At 35.7% G+C, this 23,147-nt stretch overlaps 2 protein-coding genes across 4 annotated transcripts; one reads left to right on the top strand and one right to left on the bottom strand.

The window, feature by feature from the left end:
• Positions 1–3,156: 3,156 nt before the first annotated feature.
• LOC107550217 (beta-1,3-galactosyl-O-glycosyl-glycoprotein beta-1,6-N-acetylglucosaminyltransferase 3-like) lies at positions 3,157–4,461 on the top strand. Its single transcript, XM_016231460.1, has one exon. The coding sequence runs from the start codon at positions 3,157–3,159 to the stop codon at positions 4,459–4,461; it is 1,305 nt and encodes a 434-aa protein (XP_016086946.1).
• Positions 4,462–8,627: 4,166 nt separating this feature from the next.
• On the bottom strand, positions 8,628–22,520 carry LOC107550216 (BCL2/adenovirus E1B 19 kDa protein-interacting protein 2-like). 3 transcript variants are annotated; one of them, XM_016231456.1, is made up of 11 exons: positions 22,168–22,520; positions 21,691–22,083; positions 17,942–18,037; positions 17,076–17,149; positions 16,358–16,543; positions 12,825–13,007; positions 12,243–12,345; positions 9,779–9,910; positions 9,367–9,453; positions 9,167–9,265; positions 8,628–8,881 (listed from the first exon to the last, which is right to left on the bottom strand). In XM_016231456.1, exons 2-11 carry the CDS (start codon positions 22,041–22,043, stop codon positions 8,770–8,772), a joined length of 1,425 nt encoding a protein of 474 aa, XP_016086942.1. In that variant the 5' UTR covers positions 22,044–22,083; positions 22,168–22,520; the 3' UTR covers positions 8,628–8,769. The 3 variants fall into 3 exon arrangements, with proteins under 3 accessions (XP_016086942.1, XP_016086943.1, XP_016086945.1); XM_016231457.1 differs by having other exon boundaries at positions 22,190–22,520; XM_016231459.1 differs by having other exon boundaries at positions 22,193–22,520.
• Between the last annotated feature and the right edge of the window lie 627 nt (positions 22,521–23,147).

The following is a 23,147-nucleotide window of genomic DNA, read 5'->3' as shown; positions in this document are numbered from 1 at the left end:
TTCATCGTCTGTTTTATTACGTCTTATATTGATTTTTCTGTACTGCTGGTTCGTCTGGTCAGAGGAGAACTGGCCCCCCGACTGAGACTGGTTTCTCCCAAGGTTTTTTTCTCCATTCTGTCACCGATGGAGTTTTGGCTCCTTGCCGCTGTTGCCTCGCGTCTGGCTTGCTTAGTTGGGACACTTAATTTCCAGCGATATCGTCGACTTGATTGCACAGACACTATTTAAACTGAACTGAGCTGGACGATGACATCACTGAATTCAATGATGAACTGCCTTTAACTGAAAATTAAAATGAGTGTTTACTGTTTACTATAATCATTTTGCATTATTGATACAATATTTTCCTAATTATTGCTGTACAGTTGCTTTGACACAATCTGTATTGTTAAAAGCGCTATATAAATAAAGGTGACTTGACTAAAGGAGGTAGAGCTTTTTTGCATTTGGCTCCCAAATCTGGAATAGCCTTCCTGATAATGTTCGGGGATCAGACACACTCTCTCTGTTTAAATCTAGATTAAAGACACATCTCTTTGGCAAAGCATTCAAATAATGCATCTCATAATCTTGTACTGCAGTTATTTCTGATCAAATGGACATTATTATTCTTTAGCTTAGGTTAAACAAATCAATTTTGCTTGGTTGGAACAGCAGCTACACTAATTATGTTTCTATTTGTTTCTCTGTTTTTGCCACTTACACAAGCTTCAGTCTGGATCCAGAACACCTGAGAAGAGATGATGCCAACCCCTCAGAGGACCTCAGATGATGCCAACCATGAAACACCATACAGAACTACCAAACTTTGCTATAAGTTTGATTGCAACATATAATAATTACTGTTAATAGTGTTCATCATCTGTTTGATTACGTCTTTAATTGATTTTTCCGTACATTTCTGCCATATGTACATTAACTGACAGTCACCACTGATAAGCTATCACTAAATATATTGTAGAAACGTAATTTTGTGTAAAGTTGCTTTGCAACGATTTTTTATCGTGAAAAGCACTATACAAATAAACTTGAATTGAATTGAATTATTCTTTTAAAAAAAACCAAAGGTTTTTTTACTCACATGTGACACAGATCGGATATTGTTGCACACATGTAAACACAATCATCCACACAGGATCAGATTTTTTCCACATCCGTTCTGAGCCACTTCCAAATGTGCTTTTAAATCAGATATATATCTCGACACGTCTGGACTAGGCTTGCTGCGGTAGGCCTACTCTGTGTTACCGATACAGGTGAGACAATGGCAACGGATCCATGAGAAATGCAAGCACTGTCACTCACAGCCAATATAGTTTTAAATTTATTTTTGTTTTCATTTTGATAAGCCTGTCGACTTTTGCTGTTTGCATGACATTACGCTACATTGTGGAAGACATTTGTTGCTGTTTTTTGGTTCCATAGTTTGCTAAACGGTGTAAACAAAAATTTTATAAATATTTTTGTTAATAAAAATAAGCTAGTTTGTCATTGTACTGTTTTATTGTTGTTGTGCTTTTCATTAAGAATAATAAAGAATCCATCTGAAAAGCATTCATTTCAGTTTTAATGAAAGGTGCAAAGATGTAAGCACAACAGACAATGATCTTTTCTTGCGTGACAGCAGGATTGCGAATTCTAAAGTGAAAGCATTCAAAGCCCCAGTCCTGGTGTTACCAGTAATATTGGTTTTGTTGCAAGATTAGTGTGCAACTTCCTCACAGTGACATCGACACATAAATGTAATTCCACTTGGATTTCCAAGCCATCACAAGGCGAGGGAGACACACTTGCCCACTGATAATTTTTCTTGATGTCAGATTATGGAGCAGATGTTGCCTGTACGCGTTCACACAAAAACTCATCTTCTTTTATTGAGGCAGGATAAGGCACATTTGGAGGTGGTTTGAAATGCGATTCTAATCTGATTTTTACAGATGCATCTCAGTCTGTACGCTCTGGCTGCTCAAATGGAATGTCAAATTGTCTTCTTCATCATTCTTAATGTAAGGATAATGTAAAAAAAATGGTGATGCAGCCATGACTACATGGAACATCACAATACCTACAGAGTTCTGCACCGTGACTCAACATCCCACTTATTAGGAGATGTGAAATGATGCACCTCCATTTTGCCTGCATCCGTTTTGGAAGCCTCGTCACTAGGGCTGGGTTTTGACACAAATTTCACGATTTGATTTGATTCTCATTCACAAGCTTGCGATTCCATTCAATTACAGATTCGATTCGATTACCAATTCGATTTGATTCAATATTGATTATTGTGGATATATATCAGGTACAGTACATGCCAAATTTTCTCAAGGAAAAAAAAATCTCTAAACTAATGCTGTAAAATATACATGAGAGTAGGGTTGGGAATCGAAATCGATTCCGATTCCAGAATCGGATGCTTAAGGTCAGGAATCGAATACTTGTTGTCAAATTAAAATTTCGATTCAGCCTATCGATTCCTATGCGCTTTTTTTTTCTTCATCTGTGAGGACCGGACCTAGCGATCTGCCAGGACCTTGTTCACTAATCTAATCGTTCCAAAGTTTGGCTACATTAGCGATCAGAAATATTAAAGTAAAAAGAATAATATATTATTATTCACTTATAAATCATTGAAATGTCAACATTGTACTATTATCACACAGCGTTTTAAATACTCCATGTGTGTCACATGCCTTCTAGTTTGGGCACTTGTAAGCAACAAGTAAACCAAAAACTTGTTGGTTTACAAGCGCCCACACACTCTTTCTCACTCATCTTGTTCTGTGAGCTTCACACTGTTCCTTTTTAACCTGCCTGAAGTATTCATTACTAGTTTTGTGGTTTAAAGCAAGGCTGTTTATTCAAAACATCTTTGGTATACAAAGTTTACAAACTTTATTTATTGAATGCTCTTACTGACCGTAGTATCAGACAATCACACCCTCCAGGAAGATGATGGCCACACCTCTACTGTGTAATAATTATTATGCATTTTGGCAGAGGTCAGCCCTTCCCCTCTGTATGTGACTCACTATCTTTCAGTTCCTGCCACATTCTTCTGGTATTTAAACAAGAGAGGCTGTTTCATACCTTACTGACACAGGTTTCTTCTCCTGGTACTTGTTTCTGGTAGGCTATAATCTTAAAGAACTCAACATGGGACTTAACAATCAGATGATTATGAAAACAATCTTCATCCTTTCTGTGGGTATAACCATGTCTGTTATCATGCTGAACTATCCAGGACAAAGGACAAATTGCCCCCTTAAGGAAGAGTTGGTCTTCAATAACTTACTAAAGCAAGATGTTGGAGATCTACAAGCTTGTTCTGCTATTATCCAAGGAGACATGGATGGAGTGGACAAGGAGGCTTTCAGGAAGCTCCTGGCCTCTAGAAAAAGAAAATCCCTGCTATCAGAGTCATTCTATCTCAACGCCACCAAGGATTGTCCATCCTACATCAGAGATACAGGGTTTCTGACTGCTTCTCTCAGTAAAGAGGAGAAAGATTTCCCTATTGCTTACTCCATGGTGATCCATGAGAAGACTGAGATGTTTGAAAGGCTCCTGAGAGCCATTTACACTCCTCACAATGTGTACTGTGTTCACGTGGACCAGAAGTCTCCTGAGATCTTTAAACAAGCAGTAAGAGCCATTGCGTCCTGCCTGAGCAACGGGTTTGTGGCCAGCAAACTTGAGAGTGGGATTTATGCCTCTTGGACTCGAGTTCAAGCGGACATCAACTGCATGCAGGATCTGCTCAAGTCACCTGTCCAGTGGAAGTATCTGCTCAACACCTGTGGCACCGATTTCCCCATTAAAACCAATGCAGAAATGGTCCAGTCTCTAAAATACCTGGGTGGAAAGAACAGTTTGGAGTCCGAGGACGTACAGGCCAAAAATTGGCGCTGGCAGTATCATCACAATGTTACGAACGTTGTGACTCGGACAGATGTCAAAAAGTCGCCTCCACCAATACAGAGCCCTATGTTCTCAGGAAATGCTTACTTTGTGGTGTCAAGAGAGTTTGTGGAGCACATCTTCAAAAGCAAAGAGATTCAAAACTTCATGGAATGGGAGAAAGATACGTACAGTCCAGATGAGCACATGTGGGCTACGTTACAGCGGATGCCTTCAGTACCAGGATCTAATCCTTCAAACATCAAGTACCAGCAATCGGACATGAACGCGATTGCTCGTCTGGTGAAGTGGAGCTACCATGAAGGAGATCTAAAGAGTGGAGCTCCCTATCCACCATGCACTGGGACGCACAGACGGGCAGTGTGTGTCTATGGAGCTGGGGACTTGACATGGATTGTGCAGCAACACCATCTTTTGGCAAACAAGTTTGATCCAGAAGTAGATGATATTGCAATCAAATGTATGGAGGCTTTTTTAAGGTACAAAGCTGTTTATGGTCAATCATTACTAACAGTTCAAAAATCTGACATTATTTTATGATGTTTTAAATAACAGGTTCAGAAGCTCTCTGTATATTTTTGTAAACAATGCATCAATATTTTTGATTGATATGAAATATATTGAAGTGTAAATGCATATGTTTAATGTTTATATAATAAACTTTCCATGCAGGTCATATTTTTTATCAGGATGTTGCAAATTGTTAAATAAAATTAATGAACTATTTGTACACTTCAGAGAAGCTCTCTTTTTGTTATGCATAATATTTCATATAAACCAACAGATTCACGAATAACTTTTAAGAAAATGAACATTAATTGGGGGATTGAGAGCCACTGGTGTACTGTGTGGTAGGAAATACAGTGTGGCATGTGAACTTCAGTGACTTTACTTAAAGATTGTCATCTCTGAGGGACCATTAGTGACTAACCTAAATACTATAATCACAAAGGAAACAATAAGACAAACACAAACTTAAATATAACTAAGGTTCTCATACACTCATAAGGAAATATCCTTTGTTAACAATCTTAGTATTTTACATAGACCAATTTTATAACACTAATATTCTACACTCACCATATTTGCATCCGAATGTACACTACTGATCTGTAATGTTTGTTAATGAGCTATTAACAAACAAGCTGTTATGAAGGGCTGCCATTTTTTAAGAAAAGATTCAAACCAAACATTATATAAAATTCTCGTTTCATATGCAATGATAATATAAGCATGAAAGCGAATGTATTCAGTGGGTTATAGAGTAACAAATTCTGAAACAAGTTAACAAGAAACCGTTGAAAAATATTCTGTGGAAAACCATTTGATAAAATATCTCCCTGTTCAAACCACAGAGCAGCAACATTGTGCACAAAGTTGATGAATAACAAACCAAAACGGTGTACAGGACATTGCAACTCCACTTGTTATTATAGCATGCTTACAGAATGTCTAGGTAAATATATAATAAAATAAAGAAGTAAAATATTAACTTACTGTGACCCAAAAAGCCCCTTCTTGTTAGAAGTTTAACCACACACTCTTTCACGTTTTCTACTGACAGCCATTCAAAAGTAACTGTGTATTCTGACTGGTTTCTTTTACAAACAGCATATGCATCTATAAATGTTCATTATATAAGAGTACACGTTTTACAAGTGAGCAATTTTTGTTGTGAGATATCCTAAAAGCATGAAATGGACCTGTCTGTTGCGGCTTGACGCGAAATAAGGTACTGTGCACGTTTTTGGCACCATCAGCCAATCAGTCATCACGTGATTGATCAGCTAATACTGCCCAAGTGATTTAAACTACTAAAGTATTAAAACAGTAGTTATGTGGGGATCTGTGCTAACCGAGCAAACACAATTGAGATGAATGGAAACGTTAACCTCAGTGTGCTTAAATACAAAGCTTGTTTGTTAAGCTGATAGTGTGGTGCCCTCTACTGGAGACTCATTTAAATAGACTCTGACTCTAGTGTTGCACTCTACTACAGAATGAGTTTATGTTGATTCTAATTTTGACCTGATGTGGACTCAAAGCAGCTATAGTCTGTAACTTCTTTTAACAGCAATGACAGTAGCCAAACCTAAGTGGTGAGTCCTAGAACAGGAATAAAATAATAACAGAACGTTCATTTTACTCACCTGTTTTACTCACTTTCTTTCTTTTCTTTCTTCAGTGAGACTTTTTCTTGAAACACAAACGAGGGGGCTTTTTCAAACAATACAAATGGATCCCAATTTGAAACGCCAAGCTCGAAAAACGACAAGTGTGTCATAAAAGTAGTCCAAGTCCAATATTCCAAGTCTTTTGAAGCCACACGATCCCTTTGGGTAGTAACACTTTATAATAACGTTCAGTTGCAAGTCATTTATAATTGATTAGTTAATGATGAACTAATAATTTATGGTTGCAATCCATTTATTTTAGCTACATTTAAACAAATTGAGTTGACTTTCAACATTTTTTTTATTTAAATGTAGCTAAAATATAGTTTGCAACCACTTACCTTAAAAAAATGCGCATCATTTTTTTTCAGTGTATTAAACTTTTACTAAGGATCTGTTTGATTATTTCATGATATGCTATTTTTTAAGATAACTTATGAGATTTGTAAATCGTTAGCATACTTAATCATTTGTGAAGGTATAGTCATGTTTTGTAAATGATTAGTTAATCATCATCTAATCACTTGTAAATGATTTATAACTCAATCTACAAAACAGAGATAAAAATATTAACAAATCACTTATTAATCATTTATGAACACATAGTTATGGTTTGTAAATGATTAGTTCATCATTAACTAATCACTTATAAATGCCTTACAACTGAACGTTATTATAAAGTGTTACCTAACTTTGTGAGAGGAACAGCCTGAAAGTAAAGCAGTTATTCACTGAAAGTAGTGCTGTCTACCGTTGTTACCTTCAATAACTTTCGCAGAAATCCTTGGTAATTAGGGTTCCCTCCATGGGTGAATGGTCCCTGCCTTGCCTACTGTATGCGCCTACCTTAGTTACATCTCTACGGTAAATGACCTTACTGACACAGTAGCAGTAGTTTTTTTGCAGGTCAGGTTTTAATAACCTTAAATAACTGAAAATTGGATTTTTCAAACCTAGGATTCTTAAGACAACTGCTATTCTTTCACTGGGTACAACACGGCCCATATTCCTGCTGAACTATCCAAGGAAGAACTGCCCTTCATGGGGAAACTGGAATTGAATCACTTACTAAAGCAGGATGTTGGAGAACTACAGTCTTGTTCTGCTATTATCCAAGAAGACATGGACGGAGTGGACAAATACATTTTCAGGAAGCTCCTGGGGGGAAATCCCTGCTATCAGAGTCATTTTATCTCAATGCCACCAAGGATTGTCCATCCTACATCAGAGATAGTGGGTTTCTGACTGTTTCTCTCAGTAAAGCGGACAAAGATTTCCCCATTGCTTACTCCATGGTGATCCATGAGAAAATTGAGATGTTTGAAAGGCTCCTGAGAGCCATTTACACTCCTCACAATGTGTACGGTGTTCTCCTGAGATCTTTAAACAAGCAGTAAGAACCATTGTGTCCTGCCTGACCAACGTTGTTTGTGGCCAGCAAACTGGAGTGTGTGAATTACGCCTCCTGGTCTCGAGTTCAAGCAGATATCAACTGCATGCAGGATCTGCTCAAGTCACCTGTCCAGTGGAAGTATTCCATATTCCTGCTGAACTATCCAAGGAAGAACTGCCCTTCATGGGGAAACTGGAATTGAATCACTTACTAAAGCAGGATGTTGGAAAGAACTAGTCTTGTTCTGCTATTATCCAAGAAGACATGGATGGAGTGGACAAATACATTTTCAGGAAGCTCCTGGGGGGAAATCCCTGCTATCAGAGTCATTTTATCTCAATGCCACCAAGGATTGTCCATCCTACATCAGAGATAGTAGGTTTCTGACTGTTTCTCTCAGTAAAGCGGACAAAGATTTCCCCATTGCTTACTCCATGGTGATCCATGAGAAAATTGAGATGTTTGAAAGGCTCCTGAGAGCCATTTACACTCCTCACAATGTGTACTGTGTTCTCCTGAGATCTTTAAACAAGCAGTAAGAACCATTGTGTCCTGCCTGACCAACGTTGTTTGTGGCCAGCAAACTGGAGTGTGTGAATTACGCCTCCTTATATATATATATATATCAAATGTATAAATTATGTAATTTTATATTTAATAATTTTTTATAAATAAAGCAGATAACTAATTACAAATTATATTATCTGCAAAATTTAAATCAAGTGTTTAGTACACAGGAAAGAAAGAAATACTGCAGAACCAAATTTTTTGTTCTCATTCGTTTTACATCATACCTTGACAAGTCACTTTTTTCCTCAAATTATATAAAATGTTGTCTAGTCCTTTGAACCCCACTGTACATTATTTCAGTGTTTTTAGTTATTTTATAAACTAAAACGATGATGAGGTCTACCAAAATTAATTGAAGAAATTAAGAATATTTATGTATTTATTTAATTTTTATGGTGAACACAGCAAGAAAACTGAAACTGCAATAGCGATAAGACAAAAACTACAGGAAATACTGCTTGCCTCAGTATATTTTATAATAAAAAGGTCAATGCTGGAATTTCAGAGCAAGTCAACACTTTTGCTCTGGAAATGTGAGACAAATTGTGCTCAATTTAAAAAGTGCAAAAGAGCTGCATTCACAACAAATGATTATAGTTAGATGGCGCACAGAAGGAATTTAGCATCTTGATGACAATCAAAGAAGAAGCTCAAAAAGCAACTTTTGGTTCAGTGACCAAGTAAAGGTGTACACTTAATAAAGCCAAACGATTAATTGTTAGTTTTGTGCAATTCAGGCAAGGTCAACAGAGATCCGGCAGGGATCTCCGGAATGAAATACAGATACCTTTTATGTTTTTTCCTATTTTTTTCTTCGTCAAACCTTAGAGGAAAGGCAGGGAGAAGGATTAGGGCATAGAGAGTCTGAAGATACCACAGCCAACAGCAGCTAGTACTTGGGAGCAGATCAGACTTTCAGTAAAGTAATTACAAAGCTGGAATACTGATGAGAGAGGAGAGCAATATGGAACCTTCATTACGGAAGGTAATCATTTAGCATAGCTTGTCAAAACAGTTTCAGAGTAATGAACGTACACTAGAAACTGATCATTTCCAGTAAAAAAAAAAGGAAGCAGGAGGCAGAAGCAGCATATTAAAGGGTACTTACTGTTTAATGCAGTCTGGTATGGAAACATACTCCATCGGGACAAGCTCAGCCAGGTCTGTCAGGCTGTACACATACTTGATTTTCTGGCTAAATTTTGAGCTGTAATAGAAAGATTTACATTGAATAACACATTAATACGATCACTGCAGGAAATCAATTCATATTAAAACATATCTGAAGGGAACTAGAAAAGGACTGACCTTATAAAAGGTTTTGTGAGGGCCAGGAGGGTGCGAATAAACCAGGACGGGTGCACAATTATTAATGATTTCAAATTCTTCCTTAACCTGTATCAGAACAATATTGTGTGAATAAAAATAAAAAAATAAAAATTCAGGGTTCAGAGTTTCTATATATTAAAAATGACTGAAAATAAATATTTTATTATATTATTTTTTTTAAATAATACAAAAAATAAATTAATATTATGCATTTATTTATTTATTTAAATATAGCATTATTATTATTCAAATGTTTTTACACAGATGTTGACTTGAAATTGGCTTTCTGGGGTTAGAATAAAATGAAGACAGAATGAGTAATTTAATTTAATAGTTCACCCAAAAATAAAAGAAAAAGTTTGTTAGCAAAAGCTATCAATGAGATTCTCACCTTCGATCTATTTGCTGATAGCATTTTCTGAGCCAGCCCACACTGGGCATCTTTCGGCGGGAAGTGGCTCCATTCAGGTATACAATCATGTAGTTCTCAGCTACAAGCAGCTCTAGAGTTCCTATGACATACCTGAATGATACACAAAATGTTAGTTGCAAAACTACCTGAGGTTTGAGGCATCAAGTGAGGACTTCTCTACATCACCTTCAGGGCTGCTAACAAACTTAAAGGGTTAGTTCACCAAAAAATGAAAATTCTGTCATTAATTACTCACCCTCGTGTTGTTCGAAACCTGTAAGACCTTCATTCATCTTCGGAACTCAATTTAAGATATTTTTGATGAAATCTGAGGGCTCTCTGACCCTCCCATAGACAGCAAGGTAACTACCACGTTCAAGGTCCAGAAAAGTACCAAGATGATCGACAAAGTAGTCCGTGTGACATCAGTGGTTCAACTGTAAAGTTACGAAGCTAAGAGAATACGTTTTTGCGCAAAGAAAACAAAAATAATGACCGGATCTAGGAAAATGTGGAATAAAGTCGTTATTTTTGTTTTCTTTGCGCAAAAAAGTATTCTCGTAGCTTCGTAACTTTACAGTTGAACCACTGATGTCACACGGACTACTTTGTCGATCATCTTGGTACTTTTCTGGACCTTGAACGTGGTAGTTACCTTGCTGTCTATGGGAAGGTCAGAGAGCCCTCAGATTTAATCAAAAATATCTTAAAGTGTGTTCCAAAGATGAACGAAGGTCTTACGGTTTGGAACAACACGAGAGTGAGTAATTAATGACAGAATTTTCATTTTTGGGTGAACTAACCCTTTAAGGTGGGGTCACATTAGTGAAATGTGGACAGAATTTGGGGGCAAAAAAAGTCCATTGTCTATTGTCAATAGTAGTCACTTTCAAAGCAAGCAGCTTTCTGTTGGCACCGAATCTACGTAACCCATTGCTAAATCTGCGGGAGGAAATCTTTCACATCACACGAAATTCCAGATTCTTATTGAAATGACTGTATTTGACCCATGAAAAAAAATTCAACAAAATCACGAAACAATGGTAAATGTGACCACTAGACATGCTAGTTAAAAGGATAGTTCACCCAAAAATGAAAATTACCCCATGATTTTACCTCAAGTCATCCTAGGTGTATATGACTGTCTTCTCTCAGACGAATACAATCAGAGTTATATTGAAAAATGTCCAGAGCTTACGTCATCTGCTGGAATGCCACTCTCTCGTGAACGCACGTACGACAGTTAGCGGAAGCTAGAGATTACAGTTTATAAAGTTTTAAATATGGATATTTTTCTTACACAAACGCATCGCTTCACTTCAGAAGGCCTTTATTAACCCCCCGGAGCCGTGTGGAGCACTTTTTATGATGGATGGATGGACTTTTTTGGACTTCAAAATCTTGACCCCCATTCACTGCCATTATAAAGCCTAGAAGAGCCAAGACATTTTTAAATATAACTCAGATTGCATTCGTCTGAAAGAAGAAAATTATATACACCTAGGATGGCTTGAGGGTGAGTAAGTCATGGGGTAATATACATTTTTTAGTGAACTATCCCTTTAAATCAACAGAAAAGCTTGAATCACTGGTCTCCCTAAAATGGGACTATAATGGACTATAGAGTCAAAATGATAATGCGTATTTTTTGGGGAAAAGTACAATATATAATAAAAGAAAATATACAATTACTGCAAAAGAAAATAATTATTTAATTGAAAAAATAATGTACGCTGTGATCGTTACCCAAGAATTGTGATTTTTTTTAATATATTTTTAGTTTTTTTGTGAGTTATTGACTGTTAGATCATGTAATATTACTTTGAGTCAATTTTACTCCGAATAAAATGGCATCTTATTTTAGTTGATGAGAAAGTACAAAATTATTAATTCCTTCAGTAATCTTGTTGACTAGTTTAAAACTATACGGAAGTTTTCATCAGTACAAACGGAAAATAAAACTTTGACCAGGCTGCACTTCTGGGCAAAAATTAGTAGCTAAAATCACCCAAGTTTCTCAATATTTTAATTATATTCACAAATTGTGTTGGAAGCAATTAGTAGCAACACATATTTGCCTTAATTTCATCAGTGCTGTCTGTACAATACCTTGCAGAGAATATTCTGCAATGGACTGCAATGTAAAAAATGATTTGTAAAAGTTGTAAAAGATTATTGGAGTACATTTTACTGTTTATTTTTTACTACTAGTCTGTTTACTTCAAAATTTCACATTTAATTAAATGTGTTATTTGCCGTTTCTTTGTAATTAGTTGAGAGATTTAGCAATTTCTGAGAGAAAATTGTTTCTTCATGAATTTTTTTCCAGTGTGGTCTCTTTACAGATGTCTCAGATGCCTGTTTTAAAGGGATCTTGACCAGAATAAGCCATGCGGAGCATCACTAGAAACAAACCGGTTGAAAACAGCCATCTAGAACTTACTTGAAAAGATTGTCCATGATGTATCTGTAATTTGGTTGATTGCTCTCAGGCATAAAGCAAACAGCAAAGATGATGATGGCATTCAATCCATCGCCATAGTAGCCTGTGAAAAGGGGAACCATGTTTGAAAGTGGCTACTGGCAAACGTTTGAACGTCAGTTTGCGCTTTTACAGCAATTACACAAGTTGACTGATCTAATCCATCTGAATCAACAGCTCAGTCTGTGTAATTGTTCATTATATAACAGCATGCGACAGCTGTTAGATGGCAAAAGGGAGGGGGAGGAAGTGCAAAAAGCAAGAAAGACAGATGGTAACAGGCGCTTCTGACTGAGAGATTATCTGGAAAAGGTCTGTGGTGTTATAAATGACAGTAAATGCCACAGTACTGCTCTAAAAGCACCAAAGGAGCTGTTCTATGAGTGAGAATGCTGCTAAACACCATAAAACACCTCTAAATGTTTTCATTTTCACCCACTGACAATTTCGACCATGGACAATTTCACTTTCTGAATGGTGCAAACAGAAAGCATCCTTGTATAGATAACAGACACATTGGTATGGAAAGGTGCGGTAACTGACCTCCATGGCTGATAACCCGCTTGTAGGGCTCAATGGCCTTCATGTCCACCCGGTGCTCCTGCTCTCCGATGCGGAAGACTCTCCAGCGACGGCCCTCCTCGCGATCCTCCGTACTGGTGAACTCCTGCACCGACTCCACTCCTTTGCACAAGAGGTCCGCATTTTGGGGTTTTGGGAGGTCATCTGACAAGGGAAATAAAGGGTTTATTTGACTTAATATTTGTTATTTTTGAGTGTATGTGCGCTGTTTTCTTTTAGCGTTCAGTTGAGTGTCCATTTATATGATCAGGAATGATGCTTTACTGATTCAGAGTTTAGAAAAAAAAAAGTTCCGATAGTAAAATCTAAAAAATAAAATCTACCTGCCAAAAATAAAAAACTAAATGCATTACACTCGTCCTGTGGTCTTTACTCTTTACCAACTAGAAAGCTTCTGTGTGCCAAAACAAGCAGACAAATGAAGGAGTATTAAACAAACAAAAAAATCTATTGAATAAACGGGGAAAAAAACTGTTTTAGTTTTGGCTAAAAATCTCAGATAGCATCATATGTCTCATCTTCAGTAAAATCCATTATAGGACGCTCTGTGAAAATATCCAGTCAAGATGGCAGATTCAAGTGAATATACAGGTTTTTATTGAAGTATGACTGAAACGGCAATGATGTCTTAGAAGATAGCTGCCTATGTAGACAGTAGGTAACACAGTAGACATCAGGGCAGCTAACTAGGTTTTGGAACAGAGATAATGTAAATACAACATACCTACATACATACATGCTAGTTTCTACCAGTTCATTATGGATACATCTGTCATAAGAATCTTTGTGAAAGAGTGCACTTAATTGTACTGAATGTGCATTTGTATTGTACTTTAAAGCTGCAGTCTGTAAGTTTTGCCTCTTTGTCGCCATCTCTGTTTGAAAACCTGGAATTGCAGCTGTGTGCGGAATTATCTAGCTTGCGTGGATCTAATGTTCTGAAGAGTATGTGGCAGTCAGTCACCGCACCGGTGTGGATATTTACTGTATTTCGCAATCACAGATTCTAGCCTACGTCTTGGAATATGACCCAAATAAGCATTTTCACCGTATATTGTCATCTGAACAAGTAACAAGTCTGCCACGTTTGTTCTGACCAACTGAGGGAAAAAAGCATTACCATAAATCTCGCTACCAATGGTGATTAAATCTAAAGATCGGTTAGCTCATATCACATCAAACCTTTCAAATTATTATTATTGTTATACTTTATTCTCAAATGATTAATGTTAACAACATCAGCATTGGTGACTATGAGTAGTGTGTATTAGCATGTAGATTTCAATTTCTGCACAGTCTAATCTAATTGTCATACTCTTTGAATTTCATATTAAGAAATACTTTTAACCCAAAAAGCAAATTATGCTCCCTTCGAACTGTTTTTTTTTTGTAATCCATGGCTATCTGTAATCAGAAGCACATTTATAACTGGAATATAATTTAATTTCATTCACGTGTGTCATAAACACATAATCCTTTATGGATTGCAATCCGCCATCAAAATGATACATTTAATTATTCTAGCTGCTGTGAGAAAAGGCTATACACAATCGGCCACCTGCAGGATCCTCACATGCGATAGCCTAGAAGCCGGGACAACTTCTTTGTTTACAGACGTAATGACGCAGCGGCATGCTCGAATTTCCCGTGAAAACCTACCCGTACCACTCAAATTAGAAAACATTATTATAATCTAACCGTTGTGAATCGGGCTAAAGGAAGGCGATAGTTTTGAACTCTGGCTGGTAATGTACTTGCTCAAATATTGATTTCTGATCATTTTTAACCAAAAAAAGTTACGGACTGCAGCTTTAAATCTTACAAGTAGATACATTTTTTATTTTTTTTTAAATCACACACACTGTACTTGCAAATAATAAAATATTAATAAAATAAAAAGCCAACTCCCTTAAGGAAATGAACCATGGTTTTACTACAAATAAAACTATATAAACATGGTTTACATAGTTGAACCATGGTAACCGAATTACCCATGACTTTTCTACACTAACCATAGTTTACCCATGGTATCTGTGGTTATACTAATGGTAATCAATCCGCTAAAAAAAAAAAACATGGCTAATACACTTCTACTACAATAAAACCATAGTTAATTTTCTTAAGTGACTGAGTGTACTTAAGAGTACACTTTCATCACTATGACTCTAAACATAATTAAGTACACTTTTAAACGTGCACTTTGTAATAATCCCTGATAGCACACACACATCACAGAGACGTCTATTTGCAAGACGCATTTTTTAAAGTGTTTGCTCATCTGCAATATGTTTATAGGACTATTCCTATCAAGATGTCAAATAGAAGTTTAGAAGATGTATTTAAGATGTTTATGATTTAGAATGTATGTGAAACTTGTACACAGCAGATGCTTTCCAGATGAAGCGATCTTTAACAGACATCTTGCGGAAGTACCTGCGCTATCTGGGATGTCATATTAAACGGTTTACTTCAAAGTACAATTTAAATTATGTTTATATAAACTTTTATCGTAAAAAAGTAAACTTATTTTGATGTGTTGACAAACATACTAGAGCACATGTAAAGTAGTTGATTATAATTTTAAATAGTGTTATTCAATATTACATTTAAAGTTAATACATTTTAAATGTACTAGATTGCAATAACATCATTACAAATGTTAATTTTACAAATGCGCTTAAATACACAAACACATTTCAAAAGAAATGACATTAAAGTATACTTTAGTTTACTATAAATGTTTGTTAGAACTCTAGCAGTGCAACCAAGTATTAATTCAATTACACATAAAGATGTATTAAAGTCCTACTTAAGCGGGTCAATTTTTTTTACCCACTTAAGTATTATTTCTATAATAAGTATGCCTTTAAAAACATATGCTACAATTCTTTTTCATAATGGAAGGCTGCAGTGTTTTTGCCTCTAAATTCAAAAGTGATTCATTTCCAGCTTTAACAAAAATGATCAGGACACCAAAATGAGGCTGATTAACAGAATCAGATCTGATGAGATTGGTGGAAAAACCATGCACAAATCAAAATCCAACCATCAACATTCTCCAACACAAAAACAATGGATAGCCTTTGATTTATAGTGCCATTTCATACCATACCAAAGGGTGATGAAAAGAAAATGAAATCAATGCTGTAGGACTTGATCAGGGAGTAAAACATCCAGTCAGGTAACCTTACCACAAACCGCAGGCCAGTGGCCTGTCGCAAACCAATGAGAAGAAACAATCCTTCCAGGAAAGAGAGAAGAGAGCAGTGGGACAGAAAAACAAAACAAGAACACATAATACTGTTTAACTAGGAGTTATTACACAAAGTCGGTCCATGACAAGATCTCTGTAATGTTAGTGAGTAAGTAACATTTCTACAGGATCAGAAAAGCATGAGTCTGAATGGCTGCAAAATGACTAATTAATCAGATTAGTTGCTGTTTGGGATTATGTAATAAACCATTAACATTTAAAGGCTAAACCACAGTCATACCTTCCCACTCAAACTCGTTGCTGTTGTCTGAAGGGGTGTCTATATCATCCAGGTCCAGTTCTGTACTCTCATCCAGCTCATCTGACAGGACCGAACCCTCACTGTGGTCTAGGTTTAGGCTGATGTCTGGAGCCAAAAGCTTCTTTTTGGTTTTCTTTGCACTGTTTAGTCCGTAAGACTGTGAAGCTGCAATTAAAACATAATTGATCAGTGTTTTCTGAACATAGTAACAAATGTATAATTGTCTCTACATATTCATATATGTGACCATGGACCACAAAACCAGTCATATGGGTCAATTTTTAGAAATTGAGGTTTATACATCATCTGAAAGCTGAATAAATAAGCTTTCCATTGATGTATGGTTTTGTTAGGATAGGACAATATTTGGCCAGGATACAACTAAAATCTGGAATCTGAGGGTGCAATAAAATCTAATTATGGAGAAAATCGCCTTTAAAGTTGTCCAAATGAAGTTCTTAGCAATGCATATTACTAATCATAAATTTAGTTTTAATATATTTACAGTAGGACATTTACAAAATATCTTCATAGAACATGATCTTTACTTAATATCCTAATGATTTTTGGCATAAAAGAAAAATCTATAATTTTGACCCATACAATGTATTTTTGGCTATTGCTACAAATATACCCAAGAGACTTGAGACTGGTTTTGTGGTCCAGGGTCACATATTTGAGTATCATTACTGCTTACCAGGTGCTCCTTCACCAGAAGAGCCGGTGAAAAGCCCCTCATCAAGTTGAATATCTTCCTCTTCTGGCAGTGGCCTGGCAACCCAAATAAAACACATTCAAACTTTCTGTAATATAATTTACAAATCTGCTATCATTTAAACCAGATCTTAAAAAAAAAAAAAATCCAACATCAATCAACCTACTCCATTAAAATGTGGTCACAACACCACAAATGCAAGTTCGCTATTTTACAACTATTTAAATGAACATTAAAAATCATATTTGTTTAGAGTGTAGACACTCATTAATTTCTAAACTAAAAAAGAATTTTAAAAAATCTATTATTTTTCCCCTGCTATGAATTAAATAAACATTAAAAAGGATATTTATTTAGTTTCTAACTTCTAATATTTATTTTAGCTTCACTCTTTAATTTCTAAACTAAAAAAGAAGAAAAAAAGATGGCATACCTTTCGTTTGTTAATTGTATAATCTGCAATAATTATCCACTTTTTACTTTAATACATTTATTTATAATATGTTAATATAATTTATTATATTAAAATCATTCTATTAAGCTAATTTGCTGCTCAAGAGATTTCTTAATAATATCATTGTTGAAAACAGTTGTGATGAAAATTCCAGTGTTTTTCAGGAATTTTGGATGAATAGAACAGCATTTATTTGAAACAGAAATTTGCAACAATGTAAAAGTCTCTAATTTCACTTTTTATAAATGTAATGTGTCCTTGCTAAATAAAACTATTAATTTATTTCAGACCCCAAAAAATCCTTCTGACCCCAAACTTGAATGCTAGTGTATGAATAAAAAAAAAATAATGGTCATGTCGCCCACTACTACCACACACACATACAACAGCCTACCTTGGGAAGTCCTCATCTTGCCACTCCTCCTTTAGCTCCACCCCTTCCAATCTCAGCCGCGCCTCTGTGGTAGCAACCGACTCCTGGTGCTCAAAACTGAAAGCAATTTAAAAAATGAATTCACCTATTAGCCAACTGTTTTGGTTTTAAAACAAATCTAGTTCATAGCATGTTATTCACTCACTAAAAACGTCCCGAGTTAAAAGAGTCCAGAGGTCCAAATCCGATACTGGCTGATAGTCATTCATCACAGAGCTACAACTTTTGTAGTTACTGAGAAATTACTGCAAAGAGCTTCGAACTGCCTAATAAGACCACTGCACATTAAGACGCGGTGCATCACATCTTACGACAGAAAAATCAATTTGGGCCTCTTTGGTGCGTTAATCTCCAACAAAGGCATGTCAACTCCTGAGGACTTCATATACAATGATTTCTGTTACATACATACGAGATAAGCTCTTTTACAAATGGAAGTCAGCGAAAGAGTTTCACCTTCTTTGGGGAAAGATCTGGGTGGTGACTCTGGAAAGGCCTGAAAATCTTGGAGTGTGTTCAAAGTTCAAGGTTTTCGCCATAAAGAACAAGCCTGCTCTTATTTCTTGGAAGCAGATTAGGATGCCCTTTTTGATAGAACTAAAGTAATTTCACAGCAAGATCATTGGTTGGGGCGGGACGCTCCTCAAGACCACAGACTGAATTTAAAAAATAATACTAAACATTAGATTCAGCATTTGAATATATTTATCATTTAGACTGTAACAAAAGAGCACAAAGCTCAGAAAAACAATATTCATCCTAATGAGCGGTGTTCAGACTGGAATACTAGCATACTGCTTAGTGTGCAAAAATTGTGAAACAGAATGCAGCACGCAATTTCATACAGTAGTAGTCCAGTTATCTCCTCAAAAGAAAAAATAGTAACATTTTCATTTTCTATGCTGCTTTCAAAACTTTCACCACAATTTGGCATGTCTCTAAATAGTTTAAAAGCTTTGTTTGGGTGATTTTGCAATAAACATTACATTTATTTTCATTCATTTTTTTTTCAGTTTTAGTCATTTTAATACTTAAACTATATTCCAGTTAGCGGCCAAGACAACATTTCTAATTTTGAAAAAGTTCAAGTTTTTCCATCTAATATTTAGAGTTTATTTTTATTTATAAAAATAGTAGCATTTTAACTAACAATACAATTTATTAATCTATGTTAATGATAATAAAAAAATCATGTTCATGTATGTTAATGTTTTAATGTGGAATGTTAAAAAATAACCTACATCAATAAATATTGTTCATTAGCTAACGCAATAGCTAACGTGAAATAACATACAACTTAAATGTATAACTTATGTAACAACTTACAGAACCTTACTGAATAACAATACAAATTTTATCATTCTGCAAAAAAACAAAAAACAAAACAGTATATATGTAAATGATCATGAACACAGTCAAACACCCTGCATCACATTCAGTCAAGTTTCTAAGTATAACTGGATTTCATTGCCTAAAAAGATCTCTTATTCCCATCAACCTGTTATTTGTGTGTTTGTACAAGCTGTTATGTCTTCAAATTTTCATGAATGAGGAGTCATTCATCCACCAGCTGTTTAGTCATTTTAAAGAGAGGCTGGTGCTCAGATGTGAGACACTGGTTAACTGTGGACGGGAGCTAATTGCCATGCCATCCATGTGGTATCCGTCATACTCCTCCAGGGGGAAAGTCTGCCACTCTTTATGCCACCCTCCCTACAAGAGATCTGCAACAGTTCATGCTGTCGAGTCATGGGACGCGACACTGCATGCTTGCTCGTGTCACTTTGTTGACATTAAAGTATTACATGAATGAACACAAAAGAAGATCTTTTGAATCCTTTGAAGACATGTTTTTGTCCATACAATGAAAGTGAATGGGGTCCAAAACAACTTTGCACTCCACTGACTTTCACTGTATGAACAAAAACAACTTTGAATATCGTCTTTTGCATTCATGACATGAGCGTAGGTAAATTATGACAATTTTCATTCTTAGGTGAACTATTTCTAAGATTTTGAAAGAGATTTTAAATAGAGGATTGATCAAACACTCAAATCAAACCTGTCATTATAAAGCAGAATCACAGACTTATAGACTGATTAATGTACTTAATAAAAGTGGCACACAGAGAATTGTTTATAGAAACTATGTGTACACACCTGAGACTAAGTAGATGATTGAATAGACTGTACACACCTAGAGACCGTTATGAATGTATCACCTGTAGGTGTATGTTTTGCATGCCACCACACTCTACAGTAAGCGACAATAACGGCACACAAACAAAAGGCACTTCACGAATAGGGTGTCAAATAAAGTCGGAAACTCAAAAATAAAATGTTTTCTTTTTAAACAAATGTTCCTAACCTTCAGAAATGTCGGATTTATTTTCTATTCATTTTATATGGGGTTAGCACCTTTTTGTATTTGTCTAATGATAATAATAATAATAATAATTTACTAGCAATAATCATTAAATAGTACAATTAAACAGAAAAATAATACAGATAAAAACGTTTTATTTTTGTATTATTTATATAATATTATAACATTTATTAACATTTTAAATTAGCTTTTATTTTTATATTTTAATTTTAAAGTTGTGTTATGTGCTTTTCTCACTTTCATTAGTTTAAAAAAAAACATTTCTATTTAGCTTTAATTTATTTTTAGTCTTTTTTTTTCCATCTCATTATTTTCGGTTAGTTGTCAAGAAAACATTTCTAATTTTCGTTTACGTTTTTTTAGTTCAAGTTTCCCATCTAACATTTTTTAGTGTTAGTTACAATAACTTAGCAGAACTTTTACTAATAAATGATTTTTCTTACAATAACTTTAGTAACAGAGTTGAATGGTTCAATTTGACGAATGAAATCAAAACTACAACGTACAAAAATTTTGAAAATATTATTTAAGCTATTATTTACTTGTCACCCTGTAGAAAATGTCCAAATGATTTCATTTCCGGTGTGTCAAAATTAAGGAATGTTACTTTTTAACAGGAGAAAAATGACACAGTAACAGGGTGGAGTACAAACTGTGGGGCACTAACTAAGTATGGCAGTCATAAAAAAATTAATAGAATGAATAGAATATAAATTCAACAGATTAGATCAAAGCAATTACATTGTTGTGTGATTTTAATTGTTGAATACAGTAAAGAAGTGGACGACCTCTGAGGAAGAATGGGCCAAAATTAACGGTATGAAGCTAAAAACATCTTAATGATGAATTTTGTTTCTTACAAACACGCAGCTCTCCACTTCACAAGATGTTAACTGATGGACTGGAGTCGTGTGGATTACTTTTTTGTTTTTTTATCAGCTGTTTGGACTCTCATTCTGACGGCACCCATTCACTGCAGAGGATCCACTGGTGAGCAAGTGATGTAATGCTACATTTCTCCAAATCTGTTCCCATGAAGAAACAAACTCATCTACATCTTGGACGGCCTGCGGGCAAATACAGTTACATATTCCTTTAAGGAGAGACACAAACATTTGATGCATTTAGTTTTTCTTGTTGTTAATTTCATGCTAAATAACAGTTTATCAAACGTATAGTAGACAAAACTCAACTAATGGCCAAAAATAGTCATGGGAAACCCAAGTGTAGCATATCATGGACTGTGCCAGTGACAGACCTAAAACATAGTGTCCTGCCTACATAGACAGCATTTGTTTTGAGACACAGACAGTGTCCCCATTACCTTCCGTTGTGTTCGGCTGGTGAAGAGAGTGTTTGCGGCGCTCGCGCAGGAGTTGAAGTCCTAGCGTCTTGTTTTTGTCTATTGTCTGGAGTCGCTGCTGCCTGCGGAGGATCTCCTGTTCGGACCGGACTGCCTCCATTCTCCGGCGAATTCCCTGCTATGGAGTCCTGAGGTGGTTCTTCCCCAGAATGAACCGTTGATGATAACGACAACGCGCTAATTCTACTTCTGTTTTCTTGCGTCTCAGATGTCCGGCTGGGTGTGTCTGATTCGGGATTACTTTTGCTGGCGTTCAGATCACCCGAGTCTCTCTGGTTTGAGACTTCTTCAGTCGCTGTTACATCTGTGGCCATGATTATAGCTTAACCGATCCGCAAAAGCGCAACAACAATCCTATGCACGGAAAACAACCCTTAATATTCAAACAGTAACGGCTTCACATAGTCTTTGATATCTGTGATTAATAGTAATACTTACAACAGATTGTGTTTAAATTACGAGCATTCATGTGTCTATCAAGTATGTTGCAAAACAATCTTGCCCTTTTAAGTAGACTCGGCGTTGAGTGTGTGTTTAGTGGGCCAGCAGTGCGCAGTCAGTCCCTCTTCCTCTCTACAGCACAACTGCTGTCAGCTTAACGCGTATAACGACGCGACATGCGTGTCGATCAGAGCAAAGCGCGAGGAAATAGCGGTCTAGAGGGCAGGTTTAACAGCTGACAGACTCCGCAAACCCATCTCATCTGTTGCTTTAACCGGCCGTCATTCTTCTTTCGGAAGTCTCGACTCTCGGGTAAACTCCGCTGAAGTCTGACTCAATAACACGCACAACTTCCTGTCACAATGTTGCTCTAATTCAAAATAAAAGTTTTCCGGTTTCTTTCTTAAAAATCACGAATGGCTGTAAAAGGAGTACCTAATCTGTGATTTAATGCCAGGTTAATAGTAAAAGTAAATTAACAAGAACGTATTTATTCTAGTTAACTTAAACAAAAAAAACAAAAAAATAAATTGTCATTACTTGAAATAAAATAAATGTTAACTGAAATAAAATAAAATATAATAACTTCAACATATTTATTTCAGCTAGTTGACGGGGCAACATTTTTAATTTTACTTTTACTTTTTGTAATTTAGCAGACGCTTTTATCCAAAGCGACTTACAAATAAGAAAAAGTAATTAAAACTAAAAGCTAAAACTCTATAAATACTATATATATATATATATATATATGAAAAGTGTCCATAGTTAAGGAAACACCAATGCATGCAACCTACAGTAGATGTATGATTCTGACCTAACTAGTCAAATGAATAGATGTAATAACATAAGGCTGTCAAGTATTGATCTATACACTAGGTGGCGACAGAACACTATATTAGATGAGCTCTTTCAGTAATTCATCTCTGAATAGAAGAACCTTCCTAATAATTGAAGATTAATGATTCAGTGTCAAG

The sequence above is a fragment of the Sinocyclocheilus grahami genome, unplaced genomic scaffold (assembly GCF_001515645.1).
Source record: "Sinocyclocheilus grahami isolate Dianchi unplaced genomic scaffold, SAMN03320097.WGS_v1.1 scaffold392.1, whole genome shotgun sequence".
Lineage (NCBI taxonomy): Eukaryota > Metazoa > Chordata > Actinopteri > Cypriniformes > Cyprinidae > Sinocyclocheilus > Sinocyclocheilus grahami.
The sequence above is the reverse complement of the archived record's forward strand: the minus strand, read 5'-3'. Positions and strand labels throughout refer to the sequence as shown.

What these genes read in the sequence shown, in the direction of transcription:
- LOC107550217 (XM_016231460.1), top strand. Translation starts at nt 3,157, where the DNA reads ATGGGACTTAACAATCAGATGATTATGAAAACAATCTTCATCCTTTCT.
- LOC107550216 (XM_016231456.1), bottom strand. Translation starts at nt 22,043, where the DNA reads ATGGCCACAGATGTAACAGCGACTGAAGAAGTCTCAAACCAGAGAGAC. An exon ending in TTCTGGTGAAGGAGCACCTG is followed by an intron (nt 16,544 to 17,075) that starts GTAAGCAGTAAT and finishes TTTTAATTGCAG; the next exon opens with CTTCACAGTCTTACGGACTA. An exon ending in ATACCAGACTGCATTAAACA is followed by an intron (nt 8,882 to 9,166) that starts GTAAGTACCCTT and finishes CTTTCCTCTAAG; the next exon opens with GTTTGACGAAGAAAAAAATA.